Source organism: Sturnira hondurensis, unplaced genomic scaffold, assembly GCF_014824575.4.
Source record: "Sturnira hondurensis isolate 20B ecotype Veracruz unplaced genomic scaffold, ASM1482457v3 Scaffold0025325, whole genome shotgun sequence".
Taxonomy (NCBI): Eukaryota; Metazoa; Chordata; class Mammalia; order Chiroptera; family Phyllostomidae; genus Sturnira; species Sturnira hondurensis.
This window is the reverse complement of record NW_028097956.1, coordinates 569304-593308: the sequence shown is the minus strand read 5'-3', so window position 1 is coordinate 593308 and position 24005 is coordinate 569304. Positions and strand designations below refer to the sequence as shown.

At 63.1% G+C, this 24005-nt stretch overlaps 1 protein-coding gene and 1 long non-coding RNA gene across 2 annotated transcripts; one reads left to right on the top strand and one right to left on the bottom strand.

Annotated features, from left to right (window-relative positions):
• Positions 1–983: 983 nt before the first annotated feature.
• Positions 984–1497, bottom strand: LOC118982229 (uncharacterized). The gene is made up of 2 exons (XR_005065506.1): positions 1234–1497; positions 984–1079 (listed from the first exon to the last, which is right to left on the bottom strand). It is a non-coding gene; the product is annotated as an uncharacterized LOC118982229 (long non-coding RNA).
• Positions 1498–1540: 43 nt separating this feature from the next.
• TOLLIP (toll interacting protein) lies at positions 1541–22642 on the top strand (the record flags this gene model as incomplete). Its single annotated transcript, XM_037039255.1, has 6 exons — positions 1541–1789; positions 13577–13726; positions 15290–15472; positions 16278–16430; positions 16860–16950; positions 20441–22642. Coding segments are annotated over 6 exons (1041 nt in total), but the record flags the coding sequence as incomplete, so codon positions are not given.
• Positions 22643–24005: the final 1363 nt, after the last annotated feature.

Genomic DNA, 24005 nt, shown 5'->3' with positions numbered 1-24005 from the left:
AGACCAGAGGTGAGGGGAGGAAGCTCCGATACGACTACCACAGGCCTCATCACAGACGCAGGAGTGGGGAAGTCACTACCCCATTTCCTGGTTACGTTGGTGATTTCCCCTGACCAGACGCTGCTGGAAGCTTCAGTTCCTGCTGTGGGTGGTGGGAGGCTTCGGTGCCATCTCCCACGGAGGCCAGGCAGTGGACCCTCATCTTTCTGGGGCCTGCTGAAGCGCCCCAGACCCCACTCACCTCTCCCTTCGCTCGATTCCTAGTTTTAAAAGCTTACCTGTACGTGCTCTGCCGCTCAGATGATTTGGGGGTAATTCAAGTGCCTAATGCTGGCCGTCTGTGTCGTTCCCCTGCCCCTGGACCCCCTGCCCCCCACCAGGAGGCTCGCAGAGCTGCAGGAGGATGTCTGCCGGTGCCGGGATCAGGGCCCTCCACTCTGCCCGTGCAGGATGGAACTCCGAGGCTCAGACTTTCCTCCCTGAGACACTGGGGACTGCTGTCACCTAACAGGGTTGGCTCCCCGAAGTACACAGGTGATACCATGGCACCTTAGGTCTGTGTCCTGATCCGGGGTCCAGGGCAGGCTTAGAGGGTTGGGGGAGAAGGTGTGCAGAGGTGTGGCAGGTAAGTTTTAACTGGAGGGCCTTGGCCCTTGGCCATATACGGTAAGGGCCCTCAGTACAAGATCCTCCAGGACAATGGACCCTGGGTTTGGAGTTCAAGTTCCCCTCCAGTTGGCTTGTTTGCTCCGTGGGAGGGATGCAGGCCACTTTGGTCCTGGGTGCAGGTAGAGGTCAAAGTTCTCTCCTGAGTGCTGCTTCTGGCACATGACTTGGGGTTTTGGTTCTTGTCTCTGAAAAGTGACTCGGTATTTTCTTACAAACAGCATGGGGCCATTGGGAGCAGGTTCCGAAACTGGGAAGGAACTGTTGGCATGGGTGCTGCCCATGGCTACTAGAACCGGTAAGTAGAGACAAGAATGGAATCTTGATGACTGCTTTACTCAGATGCCTGGGATCTGCGAAGACGATGGGTAATGTGCCCTAAAAACCGTCTTAACATGTCATTTGAAGCCGACCTTACGAAAAAAAAAGGGTAGGTAAGGGGGTTGGAAGGATGGTTAATCCGGTAGGAGCCGCAGTCGATTTTCCTAGTATTTCTTTATCTGCCCCACTGTGCCCCACCCTGGGACACAGCGGCTCTGGCACCATCTCGGGGCCTGCAAGACCCACCTGGGGCGTGAAGGTTCACCGGCTTGTCCACCTGCTGGAGTCACATGTTCATGTGTTCCGGCTCCGGGAACAACAGTTTTCCACGGGCATTAGTCATTTGCGTCAATCGACCATAGCTACAGCTAAAATCTTTGACTCTCGAGTTCCCTATGAGCCTTGCAGAGGCCCCGGGCGGGGAGGGGCACCGTGGGTCCCCACCTCCGGGGGGCAGCTCCGGGCTCCACCAGCCAAGCGACCTACTCAGGCGGAACCCACCGGCCAGTAGCCGCTGGGCGGCGGGGCGCGGCCGCCCGGTGACTGCGCAGGCGCTGGCCAGGAGCACGCGCGTGTGTGCGTGCGCAGCGCCGGAAAGGGCAGGGCCGCTCCCGCGCCTGCGCAGCCTACGGCGCCAGGGCGGAGCGGCCGTCAGCTGACTGTGGTGGCCGCGGTCTCACAGGGGCAGCCGTTGGCGGTGTCGCAGGCTCCGCAGGGAGGGTCGCAGGCTCCTCAGTTCTCTGTGGGCGAGGCCGGCCGGCGGAGAACCATGGCGACCACCGTCAGCACTCAGCGCGGGCCGGTGAGACTCCGGGCCGGTCGCGGCGGGGTGCAGCGGGCGGGCTCTCCGCTCAGGCGCGGCGGCCGGTGTGGCTCCCGGCCTCCGGGCGGGTGGGCTGCCGGCGGGGTTGGCGGGGCAGTCCCCTGATGCCAAGGGCCCCGTCCGTATCTTGAGGGTCCGGGAGTGGAGGAAGCGTTCCTGCGGGTCCCCCGGCCAACAAGTATCTGGACTCCTCGCCGGTCCCGTGGATGGGCGAGGCCCCGAGCCCCGCACAGGCCGTCCCTCCCTCTCTGGGCCCAGGGAGGTTCCCAGGCGAGGCCCTGTCTCTAATTGGTGCGAATGAGGGCGAGCCGGCGGACAGCGCGCCCTCGGACTACGCGGGGGCCGTCTCGCCGGCCTCCTGCCTGGAGAGAGGAAGCTTTTCCACATCATCTGCCCTCTGAGCCGGAGGGAGCCCCCTTGGGGCGTGGGCCCGCTGAGGCTGCGCGGGCTGCGCCGGCGTCCCAGCGGGAACAGCCCGAGGCAAACAGGTGTCCGGACCCCCACCTCTTCGCAGCGAGCCGTGGCCCCAGGCTCCCCTGTACGCCTCCGGGCCGCGGGGAAAGCCAGGCTGCTGGGCAGCACTCCCAGGTCCCTGCCCGGAGCAGAGGCCACCGCGGTCAGGCGGCCTGCCTCTGGGCCTTTGGCGTCCTCAGTTCTCGGTCCCCAGCCTCCTGTGTGCGCGCCTTCCCGAGGGGCGTTCAGCTAGGCGACCTCGAGCAGCTGAAGCAGCTGACACTTGGGCGCGGGGGTGGGGGGTGGGGAAGCGGGCGTCGGTGTTCAGAGGGGCGGTGCTGTGAAGGCACTCGCATGCCATCTGACTCCACGGTTCTCCAGGTGGCGGTGTCCGTGGGCTGCTGGGCAGCCCCCCGCAGACCAGACTCCGGGACCTGTGGGCGGGCAGGGCTGCTGGGCTGCAGGAGGCGCCCTCGCAGCCGGGGTCCCGCGTGGCTGTGCACCTCGCTCAGCCAGTTTGGTTGTTTGCGCTGCCTTGTGGCAGCTCTGTAAGGCGAATGAGCAGGTGCAGCGCCTGCAGCAGAGCTGACCAGGTGCCCCGTGAACCACACAGAGGAGCCCTAGGGGTGGCCGAGGTGAATCTGTGGGTCTGAACCTGAGGTGGGCGTCTGTGGTGGCCAGTGGGGGTGGGTGGCTGGCCGGGGCAGGGGTTGGGGTGAGTCAGGTGCTGGAGGAGCCTGACACTGGGTAGCTGAGTGAGGGGTTTGAGGGGTGCGTGTGGCTGCCTGCTTGGGGGGCGCTGCCAGTGGCAGGGCTGCCGGGGGCACATGGATTTGGCCCTTGAGTTTTATCTGGTGGCTGCAGTGCCAGTTTTTCCTGGCACACGCCCTCTGTAGTTTCTGCCTCCCCCATCTGATGCCCGCTCCTCCAGGCAGACCAGTGCTTGCCAGGGCCTCTGGCCAGTGAGCAGAGCCTGGTGGAGGGGCTCTGTCAAAGCAGTGGGTGCTGACTGGCGCTCTGGGTGCTGGGGAGGTGTTGGGAGTCCAGGGGCTCGGCCCGTCTGCAGAGGAAAGCTGTGGGCCCGTGCGTGCTTGTAAAGGCAGTTCTGGACCAGTGCTCCCCGGGCCACATCAGCCGGGCAGCAGGCTCTGCCCAGGCCCCATCCCTGCCCACCCAGGAATGGGTTCTGCTTGTGACGGACTCTGAAGTCTGACCGTTGCCCACTGCCCCCATAATCAGGGGGTCCCTGAGAGTGTGCAGGAAGTGGGAGGCAGGTCTGGGAGGTCTCCTCCGAGGGTCTGTGGGTCCATGGCGCCCAGGGGCTGGGCGAGGGACCATGTGTCGCATGCGTGAGACCAGGGGGCCTGGTCCCTCGCCTTCCTTCAGTCCTGTGTTGTGGCCTCCTGTAGTGGCACCCCTTCGGCTCTCTGCCAGGGCTCAGGGGACATGCTGTTTGCGTTTCCAGGACTGCGCGTTCCCTGCGCAGCCGCAGAGGCTGCCCCACCCTGTGCCCTGTACCCCGATTTCAGCAACGCCCCTGGTGTATTTGTAATGGCAGCCCTTTCTGTGCCCTGTTTTTCTGTCTAGTTCACAGACTATCACAAAGCACCCGACAGGCACCTGCAAGGACTCAGACTCTGTGGAGGCCCCTGCCTTGCGCCCGGCACTTGGGAGGTGTGTGGGGCTGTCTGCCCTAGGGGCAGCTGTCAGGCTCGGTCAGAGGCAGCTCTGACTCAGCAGGTCTCCCTGAGGTCCGGGCCGGTGGGGCTCAAGGTCAAGTGTGTTGTTAAACATACACATTTCTTTTTTCTTTTCTTTTTAAAATTATTTTATCATTGTTCAATTACAGTTGTCTGCATTTTCTCCCACCTGTCTCCCCCATCCCAGCCAAGCCCACCTCCCTCCCTTGCTCCTACCTCCCCTTGGTTTTGTCCATGTGTCCTTTATAAACATATACATTTCTTTTAGTTTTCTTTTTTTTTAAGATTTCATTTGTTTACTTTTAGAGCGAGGAGAAGGGGGAGGGGAAGACGGGAGAAATACCCACATGTGATGGACACGTTCGTCCACTGCCTGGCACGCTCCCAGCTGGGACCTGGCCTGGAACCCGGGTGTGGGCTGGGAATCGAACCGGCGGCCTTTCCGTCCATAGTCTGGCACTCAGTCCACTGAGCCACGCCAGCCCCGGCATTTCGTACTTTTATTTGTTGTATTTTTTGTTTCTTTTTCTCTCCTTGCCTTGTTTTGAGTTGAGTAAATAGTTTTTTAAAAATTCAAGCTTTTGTTCTTTGCTGGTTTGGATATTGTATGTGGGGTTGCATTCCTGTTCTCTTCACAGGCATTCTCGAAATGTTGGTGCGGGGACCGGTCAGGATCCAGGCCTGACTGCCGCTTCCCTGCGGACCAGCCGCTGCTCCGGCGGCCGTGCCAACCTGCGAGTGTTGCTCTCTCTCCTGCTGCGTGGGGTGCACTGCCCCCACCCTGTCCCAAGCCCCCAGCCTCACGGGCCCTCAGCGGCCTGGCCCTGCTCCCAGCTGGTCCTTCCGGGTGTCCCCTGGGGCAGCCGCCATCGGAGGTCCAGAGGGAGCACGCCAGGGTGGTGGTCACTTCTTGCATCGAGTGAGGGTCTCACTCTGCCCCCCTTCTGGGCCTCCCGTCTCCACCGTGTGTGACATCGTCTTCTGGTTGCCACTGCTCTGCCGGTGAAGCTGGGCCAGGACTTTTTTGTGGACTGTCGGCGGGACTTTCGGCTCTACCCTGGGGCAGGTGCTCGGCGCCTCCGAGTCTTGTGTCCTTGGGCGTGACCCTTTCTCTCCATGTGGGCGTCCGGCCCTTCGACTTGTTTCCTCCCTCAGAGCTGACTGGGCTGCTCCTCGTGGCCACCGCCCCCACTCGTTTGAGTCCCCACTCGCCGCTCTTCGTCCTCCGTGCCTGTGCCACCGCCTGTGCTTTCAGGGGCCGAGGGAGGTGACTGCAGGTGGCGGGCACGGGCACAGCAGGGGCAGTGGGGTCCCTTGGGCTCCCTTCCACAGCCCCCGCCGCCCCTTGTCTCAGTCTGTCCTCGAGCGTTCAGAGGTCTCAGGGCTTCAGCACCCTCCTGCCCCGCCTTCCTCGTCCACACGTCCTTCTCCCCACCTCGGCGTCCGCGTGCCCTGCCACTGCTACCGTCCGCCTAGGCTGTCCCGGCCGTCTCAGGGCAGCCTCTCCTTCCCTCAGATGCTCCCACTGCCTGTGCCTGTGGGTTCAGTGGCTCTGCCCTCCATCTGGAGCTGGCTCTGCCCTTTACGTTGTTCAGGCCAGAACCTTGGGGTGGCCTTGCGCCTCTGGACCCCTCGGATGTCCTGCAGCGCTGCCCTCAGCTCAGGTTCTTCCCAACCTCTGCCCCACCCCCACCCCACACCCCGCCCCACCGGCCTGCCTGGTCCGTCTGGTCGGCCCCAGGCACACTGGGCACCTTGCCTGTCTCAAGATTCCTGCCGCCCATCCTCCACCTCTGACCTGCTGTCCCTCCTCTGTCTGTCTCAGGCACCACCTTGCTCTCCCTCCACCTGCCAGGTGGGCCCCGGGTAGGCCTGGAGTCTCAGCACAGGGGTCTCCTCCACCTGCCTCGGTCTCCCTTCAGCTTCCGCGGCTGATGCCCTCGTATCTCTTGAACTTTGATGGCCCCTCCTCCTCGGCCAGCCCCGCCCCTGTGGGCTCTACCCACGGCGCCTCTGACCCTCCTGTCCAGCCCCCCTCGTCTTCCACTGAAGCGCAGGCGCCAGGAGGGCAGCGATTGCTCCCGCACACACGCCGAGAGGCCTCGCTACCTGCGCTCTGCCACAGCACCCTGCCCCCCACCTCATCCCGGCCCTGGGCGCCCCCTCAGCCCTCTGGTTGGCTGGTTGTTTGTTGTGGTTTTTTAAGATAATCTTCACCCAGGGATATGTTTTTATTGATTCTAGAGAGTGACAGAGAGAGACATTGATCAGTTGTCTCCTGTGTGCGCCCCGACTGGGGATCGGACCCACAGCCTGGTACGCGCCCTGACCAGGAATCAAGCCCGCCTCCTTCCGGGGTGTGGGACGATGCTCCAACCTGCTGAGCCACCCGGCCAGGGCTTGCTCCATTGGAGTGAGGGGGGTGCACCCCAGGCTGGCTCACCGTCCCAGCACCTGGACGAGAGGCCATGCACTGTGGCCCCCCAGGTGTGGGGAGCGTGGTATCGGCCACAGCCACATGCGCCTCCTCTCTTCCGCTCTGCACTGACCTCTGTGCACAGGTCAGTCTGTCTGTTCCCTCGACAGCCCCGGGTTCTGGTGTCCGCTGTGGACTCCAGCAGAGTTGGAACAGCCAGGCGTGGTGGCCCTGAAGTGCCTGTGTGGAGTGACTGAAAAGTTGGGGAGGGCACGGGTGCTGGAGAGGGGACCAGAGCCGGTCTTGGCTGGGAAACTAGAGTGGGTGGGCCACGGAGGGCGCTCTGTGGCGTCCCTTGGGGAGCCCTTTGTGGCCCAGAAAGAAGGGGGCAGCGAGCGCCCACATGGGTGGGGGGGTGGGGGAGGGGGCACCCAGACTTCTGCTCTTGTTGCTTCTGGGCCTTTCCCCTCTTCTTCCTGTTTCGAGGAACAAGGACATCAGCAGAGGTGAGCAGACTCTGGAGACTGGGGAAGGGGCCACATGTGGGCGTGAGTGGGGACTGTTGGTGTCACGCAGGCCCACGTGGAGTCATGACTGTGAGTGTTGGTGAGGAGTCAGGTTTCCTCCCGACTTGACTTTGGAAGGTGCTGGACTTCCAGCAAAGCCTTAATGACCCCCCAGTGACCACGCATGTCTTTCACCTTGACTGGGCTCCGGTTCCGTGTCTCCTGGGGCCACTCGGGCCTGTCTTCCGTCCAGCCTGCGCGGCCTGGGGCGTGTAGGGCTGAGCGGGCGGAGCTGCGGGAGGCCTTCCCACCCTCACCAGCCCCAGGTCGGGCGCCCGCACCTGCTCACCACAGGCTGCCACCCAGTGAGCCCGCCGGCCTCACCTGCTCTGTCCTGCTCTACACCCTGTCTTCTGCCTCAGCCTGCACGTCCGTCCCCAGCCCCTCAGCGATCATGGGGGACAGACTCTGGGTCACACTGGTCTCTGGCCCCAGGTGGCTGGTGGCCAGTGTCCTCTCACAGGCCATCAGGCCTGGCGGGCTCCTTGGTGCACCAGGAGGCCCCAGGGGTTTGGTCCCCTCCCAGCCCAGCGGGCGTGGTCGCCAGGGTTGGGGCGTCTCCTCCCCAGGCAGCTCCTGACTTGCCCACACGGGAGCTTTTGTTCTGTGCTGCTGCCCTGTCCCTCTAGGCCCCAGCCTGACCCGGCTCTCCTCGCCACTGCACCAGCTGGGAAGGGCAGATGGACCCAGAGCCAAGGGGTCAGCTTTGGGGGTGCGGTGAGGGTGCGGGGGGCCTCCTGGGGCCGGGCTCTGGGGGCTCCAGGACCCTTAGCACGCCTGCTCTCAGCCCGGGCTGACATTGGCCCCGAGTACGAGGACTGGCTCTTGGAGGAGGCAGCACAGATGTCGCTTCCACAGGGCGCTGTGGCACCCCGGGCGTCGCTGCTCCCACGGGTGTGCTTGGGCGTCGAGTTGCCATCGAGTTCATAGATGGCAGGGACTCGGAGCTCGGGAGCGACGGCAGGTCGGCCGCCTCCTGGTGCCCGTGTGCACGGGCGTGCTCGGAGAGTGAAGTGGAAACGTTTGCCACTCCTTTTGAGTTCCGGAAAGAGCTTCAGAGTTAGTTTTTAAAGCCGTGTTTTCTGGCAGCCAGGATTAAGTTAAAGTTAAGGTCACGGAAAGTGTGGGAGGGGCTTGACAGGCCTTTTACTTGGTTGGGCAGTGAGGTTTTCGAGTTCTACCGCCGCTGTCCCGTGAGCTGCTGCGTTGAGTGTAATCTGCTGTGCGGCAGTGTCCCAGCAGCCCCAGTCCAACTTGCCCCGAGCTGTTTGCTTGGCTCCATTCCTAAGGCCCCACTGCACTGTGCCGAGACCGCGTTCTCCTCGCTCCTTCCTGGAGGAAGTGCAGGCGGACGCGGGGACGTTGACAGACCCAGCGTAGCTGCGGTGCACGTTGGCACACCGCGGGGGGCAGACCTGAGGACAGTTTACGAAGGCTCCTTGGAGGGGGTGATTGGTGCAAGGCCCGGGTGCCCACCCCAGGCTTGTGCCCAGGGGCTGGGCTGGCGAGGGGTTCGCTCGGGTGGGAGAGGCTGTTGTGGGCCAAGCCTCGCCCCGGCTGGGGTCCCTGTGCGGAGCCTTGGCGGCGGGAGGAGTGGCTTTGGTGCCCTTGGTCCTTCCTGTCAGTCTGGTGACCGGCTCCCGGCACTGCTGGACTCACTAATGTGGGGCGAGCACCCACACTGCACAGCAAGAATGGGTACACTGCTTCGGAGCCAGACCCACACAGGGACTTGGGAAGAGTGTTTATTTTAAACAGACAGATTTTCAAGTCCTTTTATCTTTCTAGAAAATGTGTGCCTGGGTGGAGGGGAGCTCTGGCCTTGCTCGGGCAGGGGCGGTTGTCAGGAATAAGCCTATGGCCTGTGCTGCTCTCTGGGCGAGGGCGGGTGGGAAGCTTTAGGGGATACAATGTTACCATCTTGAAAACAGACTGGCGGTCACGAAAGTAGCTTTTTTAAAAAATATATTTTATTGATTATACCATTACAGTTGTTCTATTCGCCCCTCTTCATTCTCCTCCACCCTGCACACCCCTCCCCACCATTCTCCCCCCTTAGTTTATGACCACGTGTCTCAAGTTCTTCAGATTCTATATTTCCCCCACTATTCTTGCCCTCCCCGTTATCTATTTTCTACCTACCGTCTATGCTGTTTTCTGTACCTTCTCCCCCCTTCTCCTCCTCCCACCCCCCCCTGTTTCTAACCCTCCATGTGTTCTTCATTTCTATGGTTCCACTCCTAATCTAGCTGTCCTCTTGGTTTGCTTTTGTTTTAGGTGTGGTTGTTAATAACTGTGAGTTTGCTGTCCTTTCACTGTTCATATTTTTCATCTTCTTTTTCTTAGATAAGTCCCTTTAGCATTTCATATAATAAGGGCTTGGTGATGATGAACTCCTTGAACTTGACCTTATCTGAGAAGCACTTTATCTGTCCTTCCATTCTAAATGAAAGTTTTGCTGGATAAAGCAATCTTGGCTGAAGGTCTTTGGATTTCATGACTTGGAATACTTCTTTCCAGCCCCTTCTTGCCTGGAAGGTCTCTTTTGAGAAATCCGCTGACAGTCTGATGGGTACTCCTTTGTAGGTGACTGTCCCCTTATCCCTTGCTGCTTCTAGGATTCTCTCCTTCATTTTGGTCTTGGCTAATGTAATGATGATGTGCCTTGGTGTGTTCCTTCTTGGGTCCAACTTCTTTGAGACTCTCTGAGCTTCCTGGATTTCCTGGAAGTCTATTTCCTTTGCCAGACTGGGGAAGTTCTCCTTTATTATTTGTTCAAATAAGTTTTCCACTTGTGACTGTTTCTTTCCCCCTTCTGATACCCCTATAATCCGGATGTTGGAACGTTTAAAGATGTCCTGGAGGTTCCTAAGCCTCTCCTCATTTTTTTGAATTCTCATTTCTTCATTCCTTTCTGGTTGGATGTTTTGTTCTTCCTTCTGGTCCATTCCATTGATTTGAGTCCCAGTTTCCTTTCCATCACTATTGGTTTCCTGGCCATCTCCCTTCATTTCAATTAGTTTAGCCCTCACACGTTCCTCTAATTTGTAACTTTGTTCCTCTAATTTGTGACTATAATCAACCAGTTCTGTGAGCATCCTGATCACCAGTGTTCTGAACTGTGCTTCTGAGAGACTGGCAATTTCTCGGTTGCTTAGAGTTATCGGCTCTGGGACTTTGAGTTCTTCTTGCGCCATCTTTTGGGCTGTTCGTGCGTGTTCCGTAGCAGGATCGGAGCCCTAGGTGTCACCAGAGCAGGGCAACTCAGTCACTGGGTTGTGACGTTGTATGTGGGGGCAGGGTCAAAGAGGAGCAATGGTGTCCCGTCTACCACCTCCTGCCGCGGCCCCCACAGGTGGTCCGTGTGGCAGCTGCCACCGTCACCTGGGCCCGCTCGTTTCGTCCCACTGCACGCAAGTGTGCCACCACCATCAGCCCTTACCCCCTGGGGCCTGCGTGGTCCGTCTCACTGTGCACGAATGTGCGACCGCGGTCAGTCTGCCCCACACCCTGACTGGGTCCGGGCTGCCTAGGCGCCTAGGTCGGGGGATCTGTCCTGCCCGACCCTGCTCCACTGCTGGCTCCACCCCTCTTACCATCCCGGTGGAATGGTTCGTTGTCGGACTTCCGTATAATTCAATTTTCTGGTCTTTGGCTGTGTCTTTGTTCTCCAAATCTTTGTTGTATTCAGACTTGGTTGTGGAAGAAGGCACAGTGTTTCCACCTATGCCTCCATCTTGGCGGCAGTCCACGAAAGTAGCTTTTGGTTTCCAGAGTCCAGAGACTGAGGGTTCTGTGCTGCTGTGACGTAGAGTTGACCCGTGCGCAGGTCGTGTGGAGTGCAGTTAGGCGGGCGTGCCTGTGCGTCTGTCAGAAGTGGCCGAGCTTGTTCAGAGGCGGTGCTCTGCGCCAGAGGTCGCGGGTTGGGTCCTCAGTGGGGCAGGGATGGGAGGCAGCCAGTGGGTGTCTCTCTCTCTCTCTCTCAAATCTTTGAGCATATCTTCTTTTTTTAAATTTTTTTAAAGATTTTATTTATTTATCTTTAGAGGGGGAGGGAAGGAGAGAGGGAGAGAAATATTGATGTATGGTTGCCTCTCGTGAGTCCCCTGCTGGGAACTGGCCCGCAACCCAGGCATGTGCCCTAACTGGGAATCGAACCGCAATCGTGTGGTTCGCAGGCCTGCGCTCAATCCACTGAGCTACACCAGCCAGGGCTGAGCATATCTTCTTGGTTTTAAAAAACACATCAGGGGAGAGAAGTGAAGAATTAAAATACCACCCCCCCCCAACCAAATCCCAACCTGGAACATTAATTCCTTAAACGGTGCTTTTAGGCATCAAACCTCCTTTGTGGTTTTTGCTCACGGAGCTGCCCCTCCTCCAGGCGCCCACAGGGTGGGAAGCGCAGGGACAGCTTCTGCCCATTGGGGGCTGCATGGGTCCCTGTCCTGTGGTGCTACCTGGGCCGAGGGCACTGGGCGTCAGTGCAGCGGTGAGGCAGCAGTGTCCTGCCTGCGTGGCCGGTGCTGTGGCCGGGGGTCCCCGAGGTGGGAGACCAGGTCTTGGTGCGGGGTTGGGGGGTTGGCACTGGAGTGGGTGTGCCCGCCATGAGCACCAGCCCGGCCGTGCTGGAGGCGCGGCTCTCCGCTTGCGGCTCGTTGGGGTCGAGCACCCTGTGCTCCCAAGTCCGAGCCAGCGGAGCCTGTGCTTTGGCGTGCCCGTTCGTGCGTTTCTGTCACCACGACTTGGCAAAGGCGAGCGAGGGCCGAGATGTCGGCGCACATTAGAAATGCATGCTTATTGATGACGGTCCCCAGTTCCCAGCCCAGCCACTGGGGTGACAGGATTTGGGCTGGCACCTGGGCATGTCTGTGACGTGTGACGCTGGCTGGCATCCCAAGCAGGCAGAGCCAAGAGCCGCTGGTCGGCGAACTCCCAGCTCTGAAGCACGTCTCTTCTCCTGTCTGTCTTCAAGGTTAAATCCCATCCCCTCCTGATGGACTTGACCTTTCAGGTGTGTACGGGTTTGTGGAGCAGTTTGCTTTGCTGTGCCAAGAGCTGCCATGCCCCTCGGCCAGAGTCCCTGCTGTCATCGTCTTGTCCCCAGGGTGTGCCTGTCACCAGGAAGAGCATGACTGTGGGACACGGCTGCTGGCTGCCCCACTTGCGTCGCTGCCCCTCACTGTCCTGCGTGCCCAGGGGGCGACGAGCCTCCGTGGAGATGGGGCACCCCAGGCACGCTGGTCCTCCTGCGGGGGGGCGGTCCTCTGTTCAGGCCTGGCCCTGGGACCCGCCAGTGACTGCCCCACATCCATGGGGAAGCGCGGCTGCCGGGCCCCTGGGAGGGCCGCACCCCTTTCCTGGCCACCCCGGTCGCTTGCTGAGGCCCCGGGCGGTGTCCCCACTGGCGGCAGCACCGTCTCGGGGGGCCGTGGTTGGGGCAGTGTCTGGGGTCAGCACTTGGCCCCTCTGCCTAATTTGGAGCCAGCAAGCCCCCTCAGGGGCCACGTCCCTGGAAGCGCAGAACCCAGCAGGTGTCTGGTGGTCTGAGGGGGCCACTCTGGGGTTTTCCACGGAGATTTTCTGGACAGACAGCCCTGCCAGGCCCTCGGCTGGGAGTCCCTCTGTGATGTGCCCTCCAGGCTGCTGAGGGGACCGGGACTCCACAGTGGCATCCAGGCCCTGTGGCCTGGTTCCAGCGTGTCCACCTGAGGCCTCTGGTCTCAGGTCCTGCGGTTCCTTCCTTTCTGGGGCAAGGGGTGTGGCCCCGGCGGCGCCAGGAGCTGCTCCTGTCTCTGGGTGACTCTTACCCCTCAGCCCTCCAGCTTCACACTGCTGCCTGGGAGAGAGCGGAGCCACGGGCGTCCGTGTGCTCTCGTCCCCCCCAGCTGGTGTGCCCTGCTGCTCAGTCCTTGGCTCGGGCTCAGGGACGCAGATGTCTGTTTCTCGCTCCCGTCGGTCTGGGGACCTTTACGATGGTGCTGCTGCAGGTCCCCTCTGATTCTGGCTTTTGTCTCCCCTGCTGTTTCTGGGCGCACTGCTCTCTGGGAGCCCTTTGGGTTCACCCCCCAGCGTGTCCCTGGAAGGTGTCGTCCGGCCAGGAGCCACGCTGGGCTCCTTCCTCTCCCCAGTTGGGAGTGGGTGGCCTGAGCACCGTGAGGGACCAGGTGGGGTCCCTGCAGCTCCCTGCTGGCCTGCTGGCTGGTGGACAGGTGGCCAAGCGTTCCGAGCGTGAGTTGTCAGGTGCAGAGTGTGGAGTGGTCCTCCTGAGGGCAAGTTCCCCCTCATCATCGGCATGAGCAGGACCTGACCATCGGCAGGCCTGGCCTGCAGCTGAGGGCCCTGGGGGTGGGTCCTGGACAGGTAGGCAGAGGGTGTGAGACACCCGAAAGTGACCGAGACCCCGCCCAGCAAGCCCATTTGAGCATGCCCCTTCTCTAGGGATAGCAGTGTGACCTTCTTAGAGCTGCTGAGGGTCCCAGCACCTGCAGAGTGATAGGGGCCCCAGGCTGGATGCCTGACTCTGTGGCCTCGCCCTGTGCGGATGAAGAAACTGAGGCCCAGTGCAGCCTGGGCGTCTGGGTCCTGGCCCGCCCAGCCCGCCTCGCTCACGTGTCTCCCCCGGCCGCAGGTGTACATCGGCGAGCTCCCGCAGGACTTCCTCCGCATCTCGCCCACACAGCAGCAGCAGCAGGTGCAGCTGGATGCACAGGCAGCCCAGCAGCTGCAGTGTGGAGGGGCGGTAGGCACGGTGGACCGCCTCAACATCACCGTGGTGCAGGTGGGTGCAGGGCGGGGCGGCTGGGGGGCAGGTTCTGTGTCAGCACAGGGAGCTGCTTCCCATTCCAGGCCTTCCTTACACATGTGCCCCAGGAGGGGATGTGACCCATGTGGACATGTCCCCAGGGCTCGGGACCCTGCTCCGGGCGCTGGGAATGGCCCTTCCTGCGAGTCTCCAGGGCTGCCTCTGCACTCGGCCTGAGGGGGGGCCAGGGCCTGCCTGCAGGGCAGGGATGTGTTGGCCCCGAGAAGGGTCACAGGAGGGGTTGGCGGGAGCCATGTAGTGGCAGCTGTGTGGGGTGGCCCTGGGAGGGTGAGTGTGAGCGGACAGGCAGGACAGGGAGGCTCCTGCGGAGTCTCTTGGAAGGAGAGGGGGAAGCAGGCCGTGGCTGGGACATAGGGCAGGTGGCAGGGGCTGTGGCTCCACTGTCCGTTAGAAGCTCGGCCTCACGGTGTGGCGTGCCAATGGCAGCAGCAGGCACTCTTTCGGACAAGGGTCCCTGTCACTGAGTGTTGACAGGCTCATCCTCGGTCCCCTCTGCCGTCCTGTCGGCCCGTCCCTGCCTCGCCACCGCCCAGCCCCTCGGGGCTCTGCACTCGCCCGTTGTCGGCCTCGGCCAAGTGCTGGGGAGCAGGTTAGCTATCCCCGGCTGCTCCAGGTGCTTCCTGCTGGGCGGCCCAGGGCCGGCCAGTGCCCTGCTCTGCTCCCGGGGCGGGTGGGTCCAGCCATTCCACTGGGTTGTGGCTGGTCTCGACCAGGGTCTGGGCTGCCCTCCCTGGGGACTGGAGATGGGCGCATCCCTCCACGTGGCATCTGCAGACCCCGCCCCCACGGGGCCAGCCTCCAGTCTCTCTGAAAACAGGCCTCCTCGCCATCGCCCAGGCCTAGGGCAGCTGTGTTCTGTTGTGGGCTGGGCCTGCCTGGGCCAGGGGCTCAGCAGCGTCACCTTCGTGGTGTTTGTGTGTAGGTCTGTGGTCCACCTGGAAGAGACACCTGCTCACAGCAAGCTGGTCTACCAGGGCCTCTGTCCTACCCACCCAGATTCACGCACTCCCTCCCTGTGAATGTACCCCCAGTCCCAAGCAGCCGTCCGGCTCCAGGCTGGGTTTGTGACCTGCAGGAGGGGCGGGCTCCTGGGAACCATCGTCCGGGGGGAGGCAGGGGGCCAGTACGTGCTAGACCCGGGCTGTCTCTGCCCTGCCCTGGGGGCAGGGAAGCCCCCTGTCCGGGCTCCGTGCCCCTCGCTTTCTGTCCTGGGGCAGCCTGCTTCTCCCACCACCCCCTGCGGCCTCTCCTGAGGAGGGCGGAGAACCAGCAGTCTGGCAGTGTCGTCATCACGCTGCCGAGCACAGCCCCACGTGCTCTGTCACAGCCTTGTGGGCTCAGGTGGGGACCCTCCCTGTGCCCTGGTGCCCAGGGGCACACTGACAGCCACACGCCGGAGATCCCAATGGCTGGATTCAGCCCCCGGACACGCAGGCTGATGCACTGGGTGTGGGCAACTCGGCAAGCCTGCTGTCACTGGCGCCACGGCCCCTGGTTCTGACGTGGGCTGTGTTTCAGGCCAAGCTGGCAAAGAACTACGGCATGACCCGCATGGACCCATACTGCCGGCTGCGCCTGGGCTACGCTGTGTACGAGACACCCACGGCCCACAACGGCGCCAAGAACCCACGCTGGAACAAGGTCATCCACTGTACTGTGCCCCCCGGCGTGGACTCCTTCTACCTGGAGATCTTCGACGAGGTGAGGGCGGCCTCCCGCCCTGGGCCCTGGGCTTAGGCCGCGCCCCCGCCGAGTCCATGGGTCGGTGGGGGGTGGGGAACCGCTATTTGAGACTGTCAGCCTCCCTAGCAGGGGTGCAGGGCAGGCATGCCGGGCAGGCTCTTCCATGTCCAGGAACACCCTCTCTAGTGGTGGCCGCGTGCTCGCACGCCGCCCGCACACGCCATCACCAGGGAGGGTACTCGTGGAGCCCTGGCACGTGTCCCCCCAGACCAGACACCCAGAGGCCATTGGCCGTGTGAGCAGGGCGGGTGTGGGGGTCACCCCTGTGCCGGTGGGACTGCACTTCCTCGTGGTGCGAGTTGCAGGCGGCCCCTCTGAGTGGCCCTGGGTGTGGCAGGTGGGGGCAGTGGGGCTCTGCCCTGCCTGGTCCCCCAGGCACCTGGCTGGGGGCCCCCACCCTCCTGCGGCCCAGCCGGGTGCCTCAGCAGGTGAGTGCCTGAGGGTGGGCAGCGAGGCAGGGAGGGGCCCCTCCCCTCTGTCCTCCCCTCTACCCTCTGGAGAGGTGTGGTTAGCTCAGAGAGCACCGCCTTTCCTCCATCTGTGCGGCCCCACGCCTGGACTTGGAAGTGTGTGGGGGACCCTGGTGCCAGGGAGCAGTGGCATTGGGTCTCCAGGCAGCTGGTCTCCACTGACACACTGCCTGGGGGCTGTGGAGGAGCCTGACCCCAGGGAAGGGGGCTCCTCGGAGGGGTGGGTTTTTAGGAGTTGATCTGGGGGTGGGGCAAAGTCCTCAGCGCTGGTCCCCCCGCTCTGCACCCCCCAGCGTGCCTTCTCCATGGACGACCGCATCGCCTGGACGCACGTCACCATCTCCGAGGCCCTGCGGCGGGGCGAGGTGGAGGACAAGTGGCACTGCCTGAGCGGGCGGCAGGGTGACGACAAGGAGGGCATGATCAACCTGGTCATGTCCTACTCGGTGAGTGCGCTGGCGGCCACCGCGGCAGGGGGTGGCGGGGCGGGGGTGCCAGACCTGGTGCCACAGGAGCCCCAGATGTCCCGGGCAGTGCCACCTGCCAGTGAGGCGGAGCCCTTGACCCCTGGGGGGCTGGGCCTCCGTCGGAAGCCTGCAGGCCCCACACGGCTGTGGCGTGGTCACAGGGAAAGCCGCTCTGCCCCGTCCAGCCCAGGCTGGCTGCGGGGAGGGGCCATGTTGGGTAGAGGCTGAGTCATGGGGCCATGGCCCATCTCCCAAGGGAGGCTTCTCTTATGGCCTGGGGGTCCCTTCTGTGCAGCCGGGGGTGTCTTGGGCCCTGCCCTCCCCCTGGGACGTCCTGGTGAGCTGGCCAGGAGGAGGTCCGTGAGTGTGCACCCGCATGACCGCATGGGGGTCTCTGGTGTGTTGCAGTCAGTGCCAGCCGCCATGGTGATGCCGCCGCAGCCCGTGGTCCTGATGCCCACCGTGTACCAGCAGGGCGTCGGCTACGTACCCCTCACAGGTGAGTGCTGCTCCCCCTCCCCGGGGGCCTTTCTGAGGTGCTGTTGAACGTCGGGGTGCTATAGGGGTTGGCGCGTGGCCTTGAGACAGCCCGGTCCTCAGAGAGGCACAAGGACCCTTCCAGAAGCAAGGGTCAGTGGTGACACCTGAAACCTCTACACAGGCAGAGTCCTCCCCAGCTGCCGGCATGGATCAGGGCAGCCCAAGCCTGTGGGAGGGCAGACGCGGTCTTTCAGCACTGCAGTGCGCGAGCCGTGGTGGCAGAGGGCGCACGCCCGTCGTGTGCAGTGCGCTGCACGTCGACGGTCTGTGTGTCGTGTTCGTCTTTGTAAGCCGTTCACCCCCCCCCAAATGAGCCCTTCGTGGGGGTGCAGCAGAACCGAGTTGCACTGCAGCTGTCAGGTCTGTGAACTTCCAGATCCTTAGCCTGTGGAGTAACACTCACTTTCGGCCGGGACAGCACCTGGACTCAGCGGGGAAAACAGCCGAGGCAGCAGCTCTTTCCCGGTGTCTGCACAGGCGATGTGGGACCATGACCCCTGAGAGCAGGGCTGGGGGTGAGCCCCAGCATCTCGGCATGGGGCCGGGGCTGGGGTCTAGGCAGAGCAGACCACCCACTGCGCCAGCTAGGCTGAGGCCAGAGGTATGGGGGCAGAGGTGGTGAGCACTGTGGGGTGGACGGGGGTGGGGGGAAGGGCTTTGGAGAGCGGGGCAGCACACATGCTCAGGGTGCTGCTGCGGGGTCAGGGGCGGTGCGGCTGGTGGGCCTGCCGGTACCACCCTCATCGGGCCCAGTGAGGCAGATGGAGCCGGGAGGCTGCACCCCAAGTCAGAGGTCCCCACACAGGTCGGGGCGCTCCACCTGGGGTCAGGAGGCCCGGGGACGAGGCCCAGCACTCTTCGGAGGGCACCATCTGCCAAAAACACTGGGCAGTGCAGCCCACGGTCAGGGAAGAGCCCGCCCGTAGGAAGTGACCAAGGTGACCAGAAACATTGAGCAGCTATACCACATTTCAGGAGTGAAGGGCAGTGTCGTAAGTGACAAGAGAGGGGACCTCAGCAGGGAAGTGGAGGCCTTAAAGGAACCAAGCAGGAGCTGTCGGCCTGGGACACACAGTGGTCGGAGGGTGTGGGCCAGCTGGGTGGGCCTGCCTCAAGCTCCGGTCAGTGGCCAGGACAGCCGAGGGCCTCCATCCTGGGCCTCAGTGGTGCCTGCCCGGCTGGGGGTCTGGATGAGGTGTATCCTTCCATCGCCCTGAGCTGGGGGTCTGAGGAGGAGCAGGTGGCCTGCAGGGGGCGCCAGCAGTGCCCTGTGACCACCAGGTCCGCAGGAGCCGGCTTCACACCTCGGGAGGCCCCGCCCTCCGGTTTGGAGGTCAGAGTCCAAAAGCACTGTGTCGTGGGCGGAGGGGAGGACGGTTCTTCCTCTCATCCAGCTTCTGGGTGCAGGTGCTGCTGGACTGGGGGCTGAGGCCCTGGCGTCCCCTCTGTCCTCACGTGCCCCTTGGCCCGCCTGTGCCTGCTAGCTCGCAAGGAGACCTGTCCGTGGGTCGAGCCCCTCCCAGTGCGACTTGTGTCCCCTGACTGCGTCTGTGGAGACCCTGTGCCCAGTGAGACCCCACTCCCGTCTGCCGAGCTGGCAGCTCCGCCCGCACGGTCACGGTCACCAAAGCCAGCGGGCTGGTTAGCTGGGCGTCCGCTTTCTGAGCCAGAGGCGGAACTTGTGGTGTGTGCCTGTGGTTGCCGTCCTCAGTTCTCGTGAGTGCCTTTAAAGTTTGCCCTGGAGCGTGTTTCGGGGGGAGTAGATTTCTTAAATGGAGACTCTCTTGCTGCCCTTTGTAAGTTTTGAAAAAGCCCCAAACTAACAGAAAAGTTACAAAGCGGGGAAAATAAATTTTGCCGAACCTTTGCCACCAAGTTGCCCATGTGATGCCGGGTGCCCCACCCCCAGGTCCTCGGCTGCTGTCACAGGTGGAGGCCAGTGTTAAGCATGGTGTCCTCTGAGTGTCCTCTGAGTGTCCTCGGCCGCCCCTCACTGTCCTCTTGAGCGGCATAGCTGGCCCAAGTCCTGTGGGTCTTTCCAGGGTGGTGCATCCCTCAGCCTACTGCGGACTGGGTCACCCCTGCGCACTTGGGCATGGCCGTGCCGTCGGACCTGGTCTCTGTGCGTGAGGAGCGGCAGTGCCGACACCTTGGGCAGAGGTCAGAGCGAAACCACTGTGTGTCCACCTGGCTCAGCCCCGAGATCCAGCTGAGGGGTTCTGGGGGAGGAGTTCTGGGAGAAGGCCACCTGACTTTGTGGCGTGGCTGACAGCGTCGGAACCACACTCAAAAGTGGGGTCAAGGCCAGCCAGTGCCACCCTGTCCTGGCTCCCTCCAGTGGAGTTCCCAGCAGACAGGTGTCTCACTCTGAAGGCTGCCCTGTGTGGGGCAGTGCCGGGTGTGAGCCGGTGAGGGTGAGGCTCCGACACCCCTCAGGTTCTCCTCTGTCAGGCGCCCTTCCCGAGGGTCCTGTGCCCTCAGCATCTCTGAGCCCCGTCCCTGGCGTTGCTTTGTGTGTTGCCCTGCACGGTGGCCGTGGTCACTTCCAGGCTGGGCAGCGCTGTACGGGCAGGGGCCGCAGCCAGCTGTGCCTGTGCCGGACGGGGCGCCCGTGCTGGTGCCCATGTGGTCCCAGCACCTGTGTGGCTGAGAGTGAGGAGGCGGCTCCACTGGAGTCTCCTGCTGGGACCCCACAGTGCCCATTCCAGTGGTCTGGTCAGGGTCTCGCACAGAAGTGCAGGCCCTGCAGGAGCTGGGGAACGCCAGCCCAGCAGCACACGGCCCTTGTGCTCAGGCATACAGGCTTGTCCTGCCCAACTCCCAGCCAGGCTTTCGGAGGCTGGTTCTTCCGTCGAGAGTGCAACGCTGTCACATTGCTGTGGTCCTCGCAGTCTGTGGAAGTGCCCTCTCTTCTCTGCTTTCCACCAGCCCATGGGGGGAGAGGGCGGATCTGGGGGGTCTCCAGGAGGCAGCCGCAGCCGTGGCACACCACCAGGCACCTGTCTGGTGGTCTCAGAACCCCAGGAGAGGTCGCTCCTGTCGGGGGCACATGCTCCAGTGATGGGACAGGCAGCCCCCCAGTCCTGAGTCCTCTGGCAAGGAAAGAGGGGTCTCAGTGCCCCCGCAGTGTCCTAAACATGGCCAGCGATCCCCACCAGCCAAGGTCATTTCCCTTCTGCTCTGGTGCCGCCTGGGTGACCCTGCTCCTGCCAGGCGCCACTGTGAGGAGGGGTGAGGGCCCCCCACCTCCAGGCCCAGGTGACCCGCCTGCAGATGGCCCTGGGGGTGGGGTCAGCTGTGGGGGCTGGTGTTCCACAGGGCTGAGCCCGGCGGGGTCGGGAGGGGGCTTGCCTCACCCCTCTCTGTGCTGTGCCTCAGAGTAGGGTCCCCTCTGGCCCTGGGACCTGCTGCCGACCCGCCCGTCCCCTGACCCTGTCTTGTGCTTGCAGGAGTGCCCGCGGTGTGTGGCCCCGGCGTGGTGCCCATGGCCCTGCCCCCAGCCACGGTGAGCGCCTCGCCCCGCTGGAGCGAGGAGGACCTGAGAGCTGTCCAGGACATGTTCCCCAATGTGGACCAGGAGGTGATCCGCTCCGTGCTGGAAGCCCACAGAGGGAACAAGGACGCGGCCATCAACTCACTGCTCCAGATGGGCGAAGAGTCCTAGACTCTGCCCCCCACCGCCCCTGCCCTCCTCGCTGCCAGCCCTTTGGACCTGCCTTCCCAGGGTTCCCCACGAGATTCCGGTCAAGAGCCCTGTGCAGCCCCGGCCTTGGAAGCCTGTGTTGCCCAAGTCCACGCCCTGTTGGGGACGCGTGTGGGTTTTTGGCTCCTGACGGCCACTCTTGGACTGTCTGCGGGGTGTGCCTGCGGGGGGCTTCCCCTCCTCTGTGGGGAGACAAGCAGCACCCCGCACCTGCCACTTGCCATCTTGCTGGGCGTGCGTGCTCTATTGCCTCGCACCCCTCTCCCTGCCCCCCCCCGCCCCGCCCCTGAGCCTGTTCTTGTTGGAGCAGCTGCCGCAGCCGCAGCTGGAAAGAGGCGGGGTGGCCTCTGGCTCGGTGGACGGCCTGCAGCCCTGTGACCTGCAGGGTCGGACATGCTCGCTGGAGGGCTGTGCCGTCCACCAGCAGCCGCCGTGGCTGTGCTGGATCTCGCCGGCCGGATGCCTGCCTCCCTCTCTCCCTCCCTCGGTGTTCTCTGTGTGCCTGGCTACTCAGCAGGTCCCGGGGTGGCATGGCTCGGCCAGGCCTCAACCACGGATGACTGCCTGAGCGTGGCCAGCTGCCCGTCCCCGTCCCAGCCCAAGGTGGTGTCAGGCCAGGGCCGTCCTGAGCTCAGAGGTCCCTTCTGCCCTTTCCCGTGGGGCTGCACCGCCTCCCCCAGTTGGCCCTGTGCACCAGAAGCCGAAGCCGGGGTGAGAAGGGGTGGGTGGGAAGCTCTGCTGAGCGAGGGGCGTCGGGCCTGCTGGCTCCCTGCTGACGCTGGTTCTGGGAGCACCGCCATCCCGGGAGCCTGGCCTGGTGGCAGAGCAGGGTCTGCGGGGCACCTGACCTGCGGGAGGTGCACGAGGCAGCCTGCACCCTGGCCCTGCTCTGGCCGCAGACCCAGGGCAGGGCCAGTTTGGGTGACATCTAGTGATGTTTGAGGAGTTTCCCAGAAACGACGCACTTTAACACACCCGTGAGCTGGCCTCTCCTGTGTCCGCGTGTTTGGGGGTTCAGTTTGTGTCCAGCTGCAGTCGCCTTCCTCCCCCAGGAGCCGCGCGGCCTTCCTGGCGGGTGTTGGCAGGGTCGGCGGGAGGAAGTTAGATCTTGGCTCCAGGCTCCTCCCCTCCACACCCGTGTGGGCGGGTCCTCATTGGGAAGACTGCCACCTGGGGCTGTGTTTCTGGTCAGGCACCCTGCTGGCAGTGGGTTCCCGTGAGTCTGGAGAGTGGGGTGCTGGGTGGCACTGGTGAGGGGGTGTCCACGCAGGCCCACCACCATCAGAGAGGTCCCGACCCCTGGCCGGAGCATGGTGAGCACCGCCCTCTCGTGCTCCCACCAGCACAGGTCAGCAGCTGGGGCTTGTGCCAGTGAAGCCGGGTGCTCCCCAGCGGGCGAAGCACTAGGCAGGCCTGCGGCTCCTGAGAGGGCCGGCACAGGACAAGACCAGCGCTGCTTTCTGCCTTCCCGTGGCCGGGGCCCCAGGGAGGCCACGCTCGGCCTGAGGGTGACCCCCTGTGCCGGGCGCAGTCGTTTAGGGGACCTGCACTTGCCACATCCCCGCTCTCCTTTCTCACAGACACTTTCTATTGATCCGAGGAAGGCCCCACCGCACCAGGCCTTCGTTAGGTGAAGCCGGCCCTGTCCTCCTCCACCTGAGCTCCCTGGGGGAGGCGTGCGGGCCCCGGCCCCAGGCCCTGCTGTTTCCTCCAGCTCCCGCCCGCCTATGTGTGGGCTGTGGTCCTTCCCACCTCCCCTGTGGGTCTCCTGAGTGGCCCCTCCCCCCAGCCCCAGCTTCCTTCTCCACCGCAGGTGAGGCCTCGTGTATCTGGCTCTTCTCATGGGTCCAGCGTCTAGATTTTTCTTTGTAAAATATATTTTTACTTTTCAGCCTTCTAATTTAACAAATGATCTATATAGAGAATTAAAGTCCTTCAGGGAAATTGACTGTTGGTGTCCCCACTGTCTGTAACTGAGCTCGTAGCCACAGGGCTGGTGACGCCTTGGGACAAGCACCCTGCAGTGGACTCAGCACGCTCGTATGGACAAGGGTCACATCCAGTGGGCTGCTGGGGCCCCCCGCCATCCCCGCCATCCCTGTAGCACAGGCCCATGCAGACGCCGGGCCCCTGCCACGGCCCCTGTCGGAAGGAGACTGCCCCAGTGTCCTCATGGCCTCTCTGGTTCCATGTTCAGAGCTGATCTCGATGCGCCTCTGGGAGCCCTGGGCTTCTGGCCGGTGGGGGAGCACGGAGCTGCAGCCGGGCTTCCTTGGAAACTTGGAGTTAGTAAGCAGGGAGCCCCAGGAGGACTCCTTCCCCAGCACTGGGCAAAGCCCCTGGTAGCCTTAGGGTTTCAAGCCCCGGATGAAAAGCAGGCCCCACATTTCTGCCAGCGAAGGAGAAGCCTGCGAGACAGGGAGGGGCCCGCAGTAGTCCTCGAGTGGCCCTCGAGTGGCCCTCGAGTGGCCCTCGAGTAGCCTGGTGGGCTGGCCTCCCCGCTGTGGGCACCGTGGTGGGAGACGTGCTCTGAGCGTTCAGTTGAGTTTTAACACCCCCCAGAACGCCCCCGAAACGAGCGCCTTCGTGGCTTCTGAGCTGGGAGGCGTCAGCAGCACCAAAGCAGTGACCCTCGTTTAGAGAGCGGGGTCTGGGGAGTCACAGGACTCTCGGGGCAGGCGTTGTCCCCAGCGGTTCCCAGGGGAAGCCCAGTGGGTGAAGACCCACAGCACCACCGTGGGGGCAGCAGAGACCAGGCCCCGGCGGTGGGGCTCAGGCGACTGAGCGCGGGTTGGTTCCCGGTCAGGGCACGTGCCTGGGCTGTGGGCCAGGCCTGCGGTGTGGGGCACGCAGGAGAGGCAGCCACACACTGCTGTTTCTCCTTCACCTCTCTGAAAATAAATACCTTAAAAAGCTAAAACACAATCCAGGACTCAAAGGACTGGTCTGCAGCACAGGCAGCAGACATGAGGTCCTCGGCCAAGGCGGCCCTCACCCGTGTCCGGCCTGGTACCTCCTTTCTACCTGGGGGCAGCGCCGCGCTCTCGCTGAACTGCTAAGGAGCGGTTATAATTGTACAGTCCTAATGTTCCATTCAGCCCTTTGAGGGCAACCATGAGGCTGACGTGGCCCCGGTGACAATGAGTCTGACACCCCTGGTCTATAGTAAAGATGACAGACTGAGCCCAGGGGGACTGAGCAGAGACCGGGGCTCGGGGTGACAGTGCAGGGGCTGGTGCAGGGACACCGGACATGAGTGGAGCCCAGTCCCCGGGGGCCCGGGGGCCCAAGTGGGCGAAACAGACAGCAGG